The sequence below is a fragment of the Ipomoea nil genome, unplaced genomic scaffold (genome assembly GCF_001879475.1).
Source record: "Ipomoea nil cultivar Tokyo-kokei standard unplaced genomic scaffold, Asagao_1.1 scaffold1900, whole genome shotgun sequence".
Taxonomy (NCBI): Eukaryota; Viridiplantae; Streptophyta; class Magnoliopsida; order Solanales; family Convolvulaceae; genus Ipomoea; species Ipomoea nil.
In genome coordinates this window covers 561,446-572,444 of record NW_017618328.1, presented here as the reverse complement: position 1 = coordinate 572,444, position 10,999 = coordinate 561,446, and the positions used below count along the sequence as shown (strand labels likewise).

At 34.4% G+C, this 10,999-nt stretch overlaps 1 protein-coding gene across 1 annotated transcript; it reads left to right on the top strand.

Moving 5' to 3' along the window:
- Nucleotides 1-1,546: 1,546 nt before the first annotated feature.
- LOC109193658 lies at nt 1,547-3,619 on the top strand. The gene is made up of 2 exons (XM_019344511.1): nt 1,547-2,358; nt 3,448-3,619. Exons 1-2 carry the CDS (start codon nt 1,547-1,549, stop codon nt 3,617-3,619), a joined length of 984 nt encoding a protein of 327 aa, XP_019200056.1.
- The last annotated feature ends 7,380 nt before the right edge of the window (nt 3,620-10,999 follow it).

Below are 10,999 nucleotides of genomic sequence, written 5' to 3'. Positions count from 1 at the left end.
AAAAGAGTACAACTGCTAGTCTTTAAGACCCAATTTTTAGGATTATTTAAGTCCAATTTTCAGAATTGTAAATGTCACTCCCCTTGAAGATAACAATCTCTAAGGTCTACATATTCTAAAATAAAACCATTGTTTCAAAAGAGTGTAGAAAAATGATATGGTACAATCTTCAAGATTGTCACTAGAGTTAATCATTTTATACAATAATCTCGTGACTCTTCTGGAGCTTACATGGGTTCAATATTGACATTATATATTTTGTCTAATATTCTTTAAAATACTCACTTATTATTTGTATAACACGAGCATTATTGTCCTCGCATAGGACAATGGGGATAAAGCAAAACATAACTAGTTTGGAATTTGGTATCATGGGATCAAATAAAAGAGTCAATATTCAAGTGGCCTATGAAAATCACACAATGGTTTATCGCATAAATTTTAAAATATTTCATAAATCTAAGATACTGGAGGATGTTTGAATATTATTCCAATATTTCATTTTAGGAGGAACACTAGGTGTTATTAGTAATTTCATCGTAAGGACAATATCAGTCTTGATGCGATTATGGAATTTCTAGTTCTATAATAGAGCTCCAATAGCAATGAAGTAATGGAATTCCAATCTCAAAATGTCCTCATTATCTTCTTCAGGTCTAAATAGTCATTTATCTACTCCAAGAGATTATTGGACAACTGTTAATATGATAAGTCAATGGTACTTATCCATATAAAATGCGTCAAAGATATTTTTCAAAATAGACTGACTGGTGTATAAAATTCCTTTCAAGGAAATACTCGATCTACATGTCGAGATAATACTTGGATTTCCAAGTCTTTTATTTCCAAACTCCGTCTTTAGACATGAGCTAATATCATTAAGCTCTTTATGTATTTCAATGATGTTCATAACACCAACACAGATTGAGATAATAAATAAATAATTACATTAGCAACTTTTAATAAGCACATAATGGAACATATTCATTTCTACATTTTCTTACTTCAGGAGAAAATTACTCAGTCAATTGCTTACTATTTCAAGCTATGTAAAGCCGTTGGACTTTAACAACAATCATGTTATGATATTTATTTTCTTTCATTCTGAGAATTGTAAATCCATCAACGATTTTCCCAAATAAACAATAGTGTCTAATGACTCATAATTTTATGGTAATGAATTTAATCAACTTCATATCTAAATTTATTATTATTTTGTCAATTATGTAGCGAAACTTAATGACATCCATTATGGGAGAGTATATTTGATTCTAGGTCTCTGCGTGAACCCTTGGGCTACAAACTCGCTTTATACTATTAAGGACATATGTGGCTGACATATTCCATCTCTCTTTGTTACAGTTTAACTCCTGTTGAATAGTTGTATATGTTAGATTAGTTGTTGTAATTTCTTGCTAGTTTTTCTCTTCTAAATACTATTTATACCTGTTTGGGTTTATATCAATAAATCATCAAGTTCATAAACTCTACATGGTATCAAGAGCCTTAATCTCCTACGAAAGAACTTTTTCCCCCTTTCTAGCTGATGGCTTCTCCTACCACTGCCAATACCAATGAGGTAATTCAACTAAATGCTCCCACACACTTCCACATTATACTTACTACCACCAATTTCCCAGTTTGGCGCCGACAAGTTCATGCTACTCTTGTTGGTCTCAACCTACTAAGCTATGTTGACGGTTCCACCAAGGAACCATCCAAATTCTCGGACCCTGCTCAGACCGTCCCCAACCCAAACAATTCAATTTGGTACCGTCAAGACCAAATTATTGTTAGTGCACTTCTGGGAAGTTGTACGGATACAATCCAGCCACTCATCTCGTTGGCTAAAACGGCCCATGATGCATGGCAACGCCTTGTTGCTAGTTATGCTAGTGCTTCACGAGAACGGTATCATTTCCTTCCAGGCAAAACTCACCAAAAATACCTCAATGACATGCGAGCCATAGTTGATGATCTTGCCTTGGCTCAGTGTCCTGTGTTTGATGAAGATTTGATCGTATACATACTGACCCAGCTTGGAGAGGAGTACAACTCTATTATTTCTGTGGTCCGCGTTTGTGAAACACCCATCTCGTTGGGTGAGTTAGCAGTCGTCCTAACTGACCATAAACGTCAGTTGAAGGACACAGATGATACATGCCAGTCATTGTTGGTGTCGGCTAATGTCACTCAGCGGACTTCGTTCCCTCGGAACAACCATCAGTCGAACTCCAACCGGAAGGCCCGTAACAATCCTAATCATTACGAAGCCAACCGGTCGAATTGGCCTACTGTTATATGCAAGTTTTGTAACTTTGCAAGTCATGAAATGAGGGTGTGTCGCAAGCTAGCCAGGTTTCTAAAGGAACATAACATTATCACCACGCAGACGTCTACGTCGCTTACAGCTCATTCCGCGTAGGCATCTCCACCCTGGCTGTTTGACAGCAGTGCGTCACATCACGCCACACCTAGTGTCACGTCCCTACAGACGCACTCGGAGTACAATGGACCTGTTTAAATTTGCCTAGGTGACGGTAATTCCCTACAATTATCTCATATTGGCCAATCTGTCATTCCTACTCCATCTTCTGTCATTGCCTTAGAAAATGTCCTGCATGTTCCTCAGTTGCATACTCACTTAGTTTCCATATCCCAACTATGCAAGACTAATCGCGTGTCTATTGAATTTTTTTATTCTCATTTTATTGTCAAGGATCTTCGAACGGGGATTCCTCTACTGTGGGGAGTGAACAATACATGTTACGCAGTTGTCCTCCCTGTCTTAGTAGCACCAGCTTGACTATCTGTCCAATAAGGTGTTGCAACTGGTTTTGCAGCGCTGTAATGTTCCAGTCTCTTTGTCGTCTCTGCGACAATTTTACTGCTCCTCTTGCAATGTTCATAAAATCCATAAATTTCCCTTCGTAAAAATACCCTTGTTAGCACTAAACCTCTACAATTAATCTATATCGATGTATGGGGGCCTACTAAAAAGTCTATTGATGAATTTTACTATTATATAATGTTTGTATACCACTTTTCGAAATACATTTGGTTGTACTCCATGAAGCGTAAGTCAGATGTTTTGACAATATTTACTCAGTTCAAACAATTAGTGGAAAAAATTTTTGACTTTCCGATTATTTCTATTTACTCAGATAATGATGGGGGGGGGGGGGAATTTATAAAACTTATACCATTCCTGAACACTCATGGTATTTCTCATTTCACCACCCCACCACACACTCCTGAGCATAATGGTGCCACAGAGCGACAACACAAGTATGTCGTTGAAACCGGCTTGGCCCTCCTTCACTCTACATCCTACAGTCGACAATGTTGATCTCTATATTTCTCTTCATTTGAGGTATAAATAACTAACACGGCTTTTGATTTAATATTTGAGATGTAACTTAATTAACCTACTACCTTTGAGTGTAGATACGAAAAGAACATGCTTGCATTTACTGGCTGCAGCTACAATCTGACTGAAGTAACAACTAAGGAACTTCGCGTTATGAGGTATAATGTGCAGCACTGGAAAGAGAAAGAGATAGACAACGAAGAAAAGAGACTGTCATATGTCCCCGAGGGAAGCGGTTATGTTTTTTAAGGCGATGAGGTACCCCCTCCACGACAAAAATATACATCTTGCAGGACAAATTTATGGTAACAACAGCATGGATGCATTCTGCTTAGAATACCCCTACGTGTTTTCACACTCAACACTCGCAACAGATGAGGAGTTGGAATCTTTCAAGCCATATAAAAAATCGACATAATCTGAAAATACATATAAAAATATGAATTTTTCTACATAAAATAGTGACAAAAACAGCAAGTTAGATGAAAAAAAATTACATGTCAACATTTTGTTTTTATTTTATTTTTCCATGTAAGCAAATTAGATGGGTTACTTGTTAGAAATTTGCTAAAAATGCTAAATGAAAAATAATTGAGAATATAATGGTCTAGATGGACCATATTTTAATTCATGATGCTAGATGAATAATCAATGTTAGTACATGGGTCCATTTGAACCTTCTGCCATAAAAATAAAAGGATGACAAAAACTTTCAGAAAAATTTGTTAAAAAGAAAAAAAAAAAAAAAAAAAAAAAAGACGCAGAAAGAAAAACAGGCAAATTATTCTGTGGACCCGGGTCCACCTTGCAAGGTGGACCCGGATCTAAAAATACACAATTTATATATGAGTAATTCTGTATGTACTCCTTATGATTTGACATGTTTTGATTGCTCAATTTAGTAGGGGGCCATGATGTTTATTTATTCATTTTTTTCTTCCTCTAATCAAATTTGAACACAAGTGAAAGTAAAAGAGTTAATACCGTTTGAGGTCCTCCGAGTATAGTGATTTTGCCACGTTTAGTCCTAAACTTTCAAATTGACCATCTGTGGTCCTTCGGCTTTCAAATTTAACCATTTGTGGTCCAAGTTAACCACACATGGTCCTTCAAGTTTCAAAACTTAACCAGTTGTGATCCTCTTGAAAGGACCATGGTTGGTTAAAATTTAATAGTTGAAGGACCATGAGTGGTTAACTTGGACCATGAATGGTTAAATTTGAAAGTCGAAGGACCACATATGGTCAATTTGAAAGTTTAGGACTAAATGTGGTAAAACCACTATACTCGGAGGACCTCAGATGGTATTAACTCGAAAGTAAAAGTTGGAAGTAAGTTTTGAAAGTAGTTCAAGTACTTTTCTTTATATACTATATGTTCACAATTAATTACATACCAAATGTTCAATTATTATATACTGAATGTTCACAATTTACATACTGAATGTTCACAATTCAAACTTTGAACATTTAGTATATAAATTGTGAATATTCAGTATATAAATTATGTGTTTTGACTTAGATCCACTTTACAAGATGGATCCGAGTCCATGACATAACTATTGAGAAAAACAAACCTCGGCCAACAAAATCAAACACAGGCCCATAAAACATGACCCAATAAAGTTTTAAACGCAAATTATGCCCTGGAAACGTGTTCACCGTGAATGGTGAACACAAGTCCAAACGACATCGTTTTTACGCAAAAAAAAAAATAATAATAATAATAATTCGCGGATATGGAGTTAACGGCGCGCGTTTGATCAAATTATGAATTTTCTGTTATGAGATTATGAATGTAATGTAAATTCATAATCTCATAACAGAAAATTCATAATCGCATAAAAGTAAAATATTTATTAAATTATGAATTTTCTGTTATGAGATTATGAATGTAATGTAGATTCATAATCTCATAACAGAAAATTCATAATTTCATAACAGAAAATTCATAATCTCATAACAGAAAATTCATAATCTCATAACTGAAAATTCATAATCTTATAACAGAAAATTCATAATCTCATGGTTCCAAAGTGAATGTGTAGGCATGGTTCCAAAGTGAATGTGCAGGCATGGATTCATAATTTATGAATGTCCGTGATTTCGGACGGGAATGTGTAGGCATGGTTCGAAAGTGAATGTGCAGGCATGAATTCATAATTTATGAATATCCGAAATCATTGCTCACCTCAAATTAAAGTGAAACCGCGAAATGTGAAAATGAAGAAGAAAAGTCACGCAATTAATTATAAAAAAAAAAAAAAAAAAAACGGTGTACTAACATCGTTGGAACCGTGTTCACCATGAATGGTGAACACGGTTCCATGGCATAACGATTGAGTTTTAAAAGCAAGGATAGAGTCATAGAGATGAGAAGTTTAGGGCAATTTATATCCTGCACCAGGGCGCGCATTGCATTGTGCGTCCTGATGCAAAATGACGTCGTTTTAGATTTTATTTTATTTTTTGAAATTTCGCTATTCTGTTTTGGCGGTTAATTTTCTTTAAAAAAAAATCTCATATTCAAAAATGTACATAATTTTATACTAAAATACACATAATTGTATACATGAATGTTCATAATTGTATAACAAAATACACATACTTTTTTTTTAAAGATAATACATATAATCTAACATAATACATAATATACATAAACTTTTAATATAATAAACATCAACTCTTAACATAATACACATAAATTTCCTGTTTCGGATGCACATAATTGTATAAAAAACATGTAAATGATTGTATAAAAAATATACATAATTATAAAAACAAATACACATAATTGTATAAACAAATACGCATAATCACGTCAATTGCCTACATAATTTACCAAAATAACGTCGTTTTGGGAGGTGCGAGGCGCACAGTGCTATGTGCGCCGTGGTGCAAGGTATAACGATTGGAAGTTTAGAAATTAGAACCATTTTAAATTCCCAAAGGGAAAACTTCTAAAAGACCCCCCCTCCCCCCACCCAAAAAAAAAAAGGGAAATTTACATACACATAGAGACACATATAAACTTCTAAATTACTTGTTGCGGAACGGCAAGAAAAGGGTGTTGTTTCTTTCATTAAACAAAACGATATCGTTTTGAAGTTCGATGCATAATTGATTATGCACCGCGGTGCACGATATAATTTGCCAGTTTTAAAAGAAAAGATAGAGTCGTAGAGATGAGAAGTTTAGAACCATTTTAAATTCACAAAGGGAAAAGTTCTAAAAGATCCCAAAAAAAAAAAAAAAAAAAAGAGAAATTTACATAAACATAGAGACAAGCATATAAACTTGGGGCTTGGTTGAGTGGAAAAGCTCTTTCATCCTTAACTAAAAGTCAAGGGTTTTTGAAAAAATAGAGCAATTTTAAATCTTCAAGCCAATTGTTCGACTTAAAAATGTGCCTACAATCCAGTAAGGAAATTAATCACTTCGTCGTGGAAACCTGGCTATACCAAAAAAAAAAAAAAAAAAAAAAAAACACAAACTACAATGAATACAAACATATTCTTAATGCGACTACACATCCAGTAAGCTAGGACAACATACATCCTACCAAATTTTAGGAGAAAGCTCTACAGTTGTTTAGATGGGATCCATCTTCCATATTTACACACGCACAACATACTCTCACCCACCATCGCATTGAGCTAGGATACAACTTGTGAATAAGACCGTATAGGGGTCTGTCTTTTAGAAGCGGCATACCCATTATATCATGCAATATTGCCCATGCCAAGCTTTTTTCTTATCATTATATTGCCTCTGCCATCATGGGAGTTGGAATAGGCCTAGCTGCCGCCCAAAATGGTTATTAAAGATGCACCATGCATTTTGTTTTTTAATTTAAATTTAAATTAAATGCTTTATCTTTCGTTTTTTTTTTTTTTGAAAGCCATGTTTTATCAAAATAACATTATTATTATTATACCATACTTTCCAGTTTTGGAAAGTGGTTTTAGGAGGGAAAATGCTACTTTCTCTTTTTGGGAGAACATTTTATTTTTGTATATGTATAGATTGTAAAATTCAAAAATGCTTCTTCCTCTTGTTCTGGTTAACAAGTCCCTCCTTGTATCTTTACAAGCCTCAAATCTCCTTCTTTTATGTTGTGTGTTAGTGTCATTTATGATCATTAATGTTTCAAGCCACCAACCACATTTCAGTCGTTATATCATAGACCGCGGTGCACATGCACCGCGGTAAAAAACGGCGTCATTTCTTTAAGTAAAGAAACGGCCCGTCGTTATAGTTAACGGAGTCCGCTTGTTTGGTGTATTAAACATCAACTGACACTACAGTATATCTAAACCAACACTGCAGTTATATCAAAATGATACTGTAGTTATAGTGAAATGAAACTGCAGTGTATATAAAATGAAACTGAATAACATTTCACATATTTGAGTGTATATTGTACAATGAAGCTGTAATTACATCAAAATGATCATGTAATTGTGTTTTAATGAAACTATAGTGTATATAAAATAAAATTAAATAACATTTTCACATATTTGAATCTATAAATATCGAATGAAACTATAGTTATATAAAAATGAAACTGTAGTTGTGTTGAACTGACACTGCAGTGTATACAAAATGACACTGAAGAATAGGGTTACTTTTTGCAAAAGGGTGCGAAACGACGGAAAACAAACACTGTTTATTTTCATTTAAAAAAAAAAAAAAAAAAAAAAAAAAAAAAAGACGCGCGGTGCATGATATAATTTGCCACCACATTTATGGCATCCTCCCAGATGCTATGTTAGGCCGGGGTGGGGTCTCTTTTCTTCCTTATGTTCCAGATGTTTTAGCTTTTGCTCACATTCTGCTATTTGGTTTTTGCATGATAAGCTGTCCCAACACTTATCAAAATTTCTTGGGGATTTGCCAAGTCTTTAATTTCTACGACTCTTAATCCACCTTGTTTATCTAATGGCATCAAGCAATCGTGGAAAGGAATTTCTGGGGGAGTTTGTTAAGGCGGATGTTTCAAATTTTGATGGATCCTGGATTGCGTTCATAAGGATCAAATTTCGTATTGATACTTCAAAGCCCCTATGTAAGAGAATCAAGATGAAATCTGCATTAGGGGTAAACTAAGAAAAGAGTTATATAGACATGAAAAATAGGACCATTTAAATTTTGAAAGATTTTAAATTGTTTGATTGTCCTAATGCGGTTATTGTATACATAATTTTATTAACTATTCCTATTACTATGGAATCTGTAGAAAGAAGTTTTTTTTACTATGGAATCTGTAGAAAGAAGTTTTTTTTAAGTTGAAATGGTTGAAGTCCTACTTAAGCTCTACAATGTCACGTGAACGACTTAATGGATTAGTGATAATGTCTATCGAAAATTATCTTTTGGATAAAGTAGATTATCAAGAGTTGATCGATGAATTTGCGTCAAAGAATGCTAGAAGGACATTTTTTTAAAATAAAAGATCTCTAGGTTGCATTATGTTAGAATTTTATTTATAATAAACAAAGTTGTTTGAATTTTTCTTCATTATATTGAAAAATAATATATAAAACAAAATCATATATTTAACGGTACTAGTTTTAAATATTGCGCTTATATTTTTTGTATGACCTCATTTATTTACAAGAACATGGCCACAAAAATCTAAAAATCGGCTCTGCTGTCAAGAGTTTTTGGGTATGATTGCATGTTGTATAGTATCAGATTTGTTTTAGTTTAAGGTTGTTCTTGAAGGGCAGGAGTTGGGCCCTATTATTCCTAAGAGGGGTTTAAGACAATGGGGTCCTCTCTCGCCTTACCTGTTTATTTTGGTGATCGGAGTGTTTGAGTGAAATGATTAAAAAGGAGATCCAAAACAATGGTATTCATGGAATAACAGTTGCGAAGGGAGCCCCGAAAATTAGCCACTTGTTTTTCGCAGATGATTGCCTTCTTTTTTGGCCTCGAGGCAACATATTAACTACGACAAGCTAAGTCTTCACTCTTGTTCAACAAAATGTGGATAGTTTATTAAGGGAAGTGGTGTGTGAGGTTATGGGAATTTCTGAAGGTTCTCATACTGGCAAGTACCTGGGCCTTCCTTCCTGGATTGGGAGAAGGAAAAAATAAGATTTTGGGCTTCATCAAACAGAAGATTATGGGTCGAGTCAAAAGCTGGAACAATAACTTCCGGGTCGTTATATCGTGCACCGCGCGTCAGATACTATAGTGTGTCTAAACCGACACTGACTCACGTATTATTTTTATATTATCAAATGAAACTACAGTTATATCAAAATGATACTGTAGTTGTGGTGAAATGAAACTACAATATATATAAAATGAAACTGAATAACATTTCACATATTTGAGTGTATATTGTACAATGAAGCTGTAATTATATTCAAATGATCATATAGTTGTGTTTTAATGAAATTATAATGTATATAAAATAAAATTAAATAACATTTTCACATATTTGAGTGTATAAATATTGAATGAAACTGTAGTTATATCGAAATGAAACTGTAGGTGTGTTGAATTGAAACTGCAGTGTATACAAAATGAAATTGAAGAACATAGTTTTTTTTTGGCGAAGATTCTGTTTCTTTTCATTAAATAAAACGACGTCGTTTTGACAGTGTCGATTTAAACACACTGTAGTGTATGACGCGTGGTGCATAATTGATTATGCACCGCGGTGCACGATATAATTTGCCATAACTTCCTCTCCAAATCTGGAAGGGAAGTCCTGATTAAAAATGTGTTCCATGTTATCCCAACATTTGCCATGAGTATATTCTTATTTCCAGTGGGGCTATGCAATAGTATTGAAACTGCTATGAATAAATTTTGGTGGAAAGGGGAAGCTGAAAGGAGCAGTAGCATTAACTGGAAGAAGTAGCAGGAGCTGTGCAAGCCAAAATCTTTTGGTGGTAGATTAGGGAATTCAATCAAGCTCTTCTTGGAAAACGTACAAGTGTGGCGGTACATCCAATTCCCTAATTCTCTTGTCTCAAAAGTGTTCAAAGCGAAATATTTTAAGAACACTTCCTCCCTCAAAGCCAAGTTGGGTGGTAAAACATCATTTTTATGGAGAAGTTGTTGGATATAAAATAATCTAACTATACTGAATATGGTATACGAGAGATGACCTCGTATAAGAGCGGAAGCGTAGTCCATGTTGATCTCCAACCACAACTGATATTCTTATTGTGTTGCCTCTTAACGGTAGACTGTTAGCCATTATTTGCCTCATACCTGACTCATTCCTGTTGTGTTGCCTCTTAACGGTAGACCGTTAGCCATTATTTGCCTCATACCTGACTCAGAACCCGAGTCTGATTGACTAACAACTTTTAGTTATTCAGTCTAACCAGACCACTTAATAAGCCTAATCAACTTGCACCACTTAATTAAGATCCTAATATATAATATATATAATATATATTATCAAGGAAAAATCTTACAGAAGTATCATGGAATCTCAATCAATAATCATGAAGGCTAATTGTAGATGGAGAGTGGGGAAATGACATTCTATAAATATTTGGAAGGATCCTTGGATTCCTAGAAAAGATGACCCCTTTGTCAAAACGACTATGCCACAGTACTTGGAGAATGCTAAAGTTTACTCCCTTACGGATGTTAACCAGGA